The 3,263-nt window shown below is 46.2% G+C and overlaps 1 protein-coding gene across 1 annotated transcript in view; it reads right to left on the bottom strand.

Moving 5' to 3' along the window:
* Positions 1-360: 360 nt before the first annotated feature.
* Positions 361-3,263, bottom strand: part of LOC109301662 (gamma-crystallin 1-like) — a 15,042-nt gene continuing 12,139 nt past the window's right edge. Inside the window, 2 exon segments of the mRNA XM_019522900.1 lie at positions 361-648; positions 2,055-2,297. Of these exon segments, the coding sequence (XP_019378445.1) occupies positions 361-648; positions 2,055-2,297 (531 nt within the window).

Below are 3,263 nucleotides of genomic sequence, written 5' to 3'. Positions count from 1 at the left end.
AATCCCACTTAGCAGATCAAATTTGAATTCAGCAATTTAGATTCATGTTTTTATAGCTGCCTTTGGAGCTTGGACCTAAATCATTATGGGCAGAACCCTGCTCACTTTCTTTGATTTCAGTGGAATTACGTTTTGTGAGGAAGGTGAGCAGGGCTGGATATTATCCTGTTGGTGCTTAATCCATAGCCCATGAACACTGAAAAATCTTCTATTGACTCCAATTGATGTTTGGCTCAAGGCCTTGATCTTGAAAGGAGATCTAGCGGCCTAACATTTCAGAATCCCAGCCTGAGTGAGTGACACATTGCATTAACTAAAAAAGAGAAGCATTCCCGGCTGGAAGAAGCTAGGGGGTACTGTTTACCGACAGAGAGGTGTACTGGCCATTGCACGCCTCAAGGACCTGACTTTGGCATTCATGGCTCCCCACTCAGTGAATCTCCTGTACTTGCCGGGTCTCAGGAGGTACTGTCGACCTTGGTAGTTTGGTTGTTCATAGAATATCCAGCAACCTTCAAAAACCTGGCAAGACTGGACATCTCCAAAACGAAATTCCTCATAGATAGAAGGACAGTCGAGCATGAACTCCATCATCCTGCCTCCGAAGTCATTCTTTTCATAGATTCAGATCCTGCTGATATCCATAGGCTATGAGGACAAATGCAAAAACACGGAGAGAAGATGTAAATATTAGCTATATCTGCCAGCAAGTGATTCATTGCTTTTCTGCTGTGAATGATACCTTAGTGAATGTATCTTCCATGTTTCAGGAGTGTTGTTTATAGCCATGTTGGTCTAAGGACATAGGCAGACAAAGTTCTTTGATAAATGTGATATCTTTTATTAGACCAACTAAATACCCTTCTTGTGCCTGAAAGCTTGCAAAGAACAATTTTTCCAACTATTTAGTTCGTCTAATAAAAGATATCACATTTACCAAAGAACCTTGTCTGCCTCAGTGAATGATCACTTTTGCTCGATCAGCAGGAATAGGAGCCTGACTCAGTACTGTTAAACTGGTGTTACTCTGAAGAGAATCAGACCCCTTTTCCTGCCAAAGCTCTGATCATCAGTGAAGTGACACTGGGACACAGCAGTGTTTAACTGAGCCCTGTAGGTTTATATCACAACTTCATTTAGAAAATGGCAGGCCAAAGAAAATGGTAATTGGTAGCTGGATTCCCAGAGTGGTCATATGCCAAGAGCTTGAAATGTGAATGTAATCTGGGAGATGTGACACTACTCAGAGATACATGGGTCTGAGTTCTACAAATGACCATGCCGCTGCTCTGTTTTGTGTCCTTCAGTAAGTCATCTCATCTTCCACTGCTTCTACTCCTCCACCAACCTTTTTTCTATCTAGCTCCTATGCTGTGTTTCAGGATTGTCTCCTATCAGGTGTTTACACAATATCTACCACAGCTAGGCCCTGATCAGTTATAGCTCCAGTACTCCACTCTCTGGAAATGGTTTGGTGTGTACTGTGGCAAATTTGGGCACAGTTTCCTGGGAAAAGAGAAAATTCCCATGCCCAGAAAAACAAGGAGAATTTCAGCTCAAAGGATCAACGTTTGGCAAAGGTCTAAAAATGGCAACCAAGAACTTGGAATGCTGCATATCAAGCAACCTTAATAGCAGAAGGAGAGAGAAGAAAGGAGGGTCTTGTGGTTGAGACACTAAACTGGGACCATCTCCTTGGGAAAATCCCTTTTAGCTTGAAGGTTTCAAGTTATAGAAATGCTGAAAGATGAAGATGCTCGCTGGAAGAATTTTCAAGGGTGGTCAGGTGCTGAGATGTCCTTGATTTCATTGAAAATCTCACTTCCCACCACTCTGCATTTTTAGGTATCTAAACTCCTTTTAAAATGCCTCAAATTCATTGCCCTTCTGTGTCATCTTGCACCTTGTGCCTGTTTCTCAGTCAAGACTGTAAGTTTTTGGGGGAGGAACTGCATGTGCAGTAGCTAGGGTCAGGGAGTTCTGCACTTAGCTGAGGATCCTTGACACAGGTTTCATTCCAGTAAGATCAACCACAAAAATGTCAGTGAGCTTACATGTGGGATTAGGATGCAGGATCTGATGGAGTCATTGAATCCCATCCATTGCTGGTAGTTTGAGTAGCTTCCCCTCCTCAAGAAGTACTGATGGCCTGAGTAGTTGCTGCGCTCGTAGATCATCCAACAGCCACTTTCCACCCTGATGGAGTTGCAGCAGCTTAGGTAAGACTGCATATCGGGCTGGTCCAAGGTAACCTTATGGAAGCGGCCCTCAAAGTTTCTGCCCTCATAAAATATGATCTGCATAAAAATAAAAGGCAACACTAGTAACATTAGAAAGCCTTGGTTTTAACACTGGCTTTGACTTAATAATGCTTACTTCACAATATACCCAAATCTATGGAAATGCTTCTGTGGTCCTTGTTGGACTTTTTGTCAGGATATGTAATTAAGCCTGGACATAGATTTCATTAGCTGCTTACCTAATCAGAAAATGTAACTAGCTAAGCAGCCGAAGAGCATCTGAGATGTTCACAGCTCCTTCTTTGGGATTTCATAGTGCTGATGTTTGGCAGTGTAGCAGGGCACTAAGGTGCCTGCTACTGACAACAGTATTACGAGCTCAGCTGCCAATCACCAGGGCAGCACAGGTGCAGGTTGCCGGGGCAGCCAGTCTGGTCAGCTGACCAGAAGGGGGCAGGGCCTGACCTTTATAAACAGCCAGGCTGAGGCGGGAAGGGTAGTTCCCTTCTGGCAGTTGTGGAAGATGGAGCTCTGCTGGGAGTAGGCAGAGATGAGAGGCCTGAGGGCCTGAGCACATTATGAGTGAGGATACCAGGCAGAGGAGCCCCTGGTAGGGATTTGGGGAAGATAAAGAGCATGATGGTTTAGGGTTTATATTTGGCCAGGAGGCCTGAGTTTGAGTTGGGGCCGAACGGCCAGTGGTTTTGTTTGTTATTACACCGGAGGATCGGGTGAGGCTGTAGGGGTTGGAGGGGGCCTCAGGGGAGCTCCCCAGTAGTGGGGGGAGTTCCTGGTGCTGGAGAGGGCCCTGTATTTTGGGGTGTCCTGACCCCGGCCCTAGTGTGGGCAGATTCAGGAGGAGCCCAGTGTGGGCATAGGCAAGAAGCCCCAGTAGGGCAGAGGACCCAGAAAGGGGGTCTGGGGGCCAGGTAAGGCTGAGGCTGCCTGATCCCCGATTGGGAGAAGCCCCAGTGGGGCATAAGACCCAGAAAGGGGGTCTGGGGGCCAGGTAAGGCTGAGGCC

The sequence above is a fragment of the Gavialis gangeticus genome, unplaced genomic scaffold (assembly GCF_001723915.1).
Source record: "Gavialis gangeticus isolate Ggan-Ray unplaced genomic scaffold, GavGan_comp1, whole genome shotgun sequence".
Taxonomy (NCBI): domain Eukaryota; kingdom Metazoa; phylum Chordata; order Crocodylia; family Gavialidae; genus Gavialis; species Gavialis gangeticus.
Note: the sequence above shows the minus strand (reverse complement) of the source record. Positions and strands in the feature narration are given on the sequence as shown.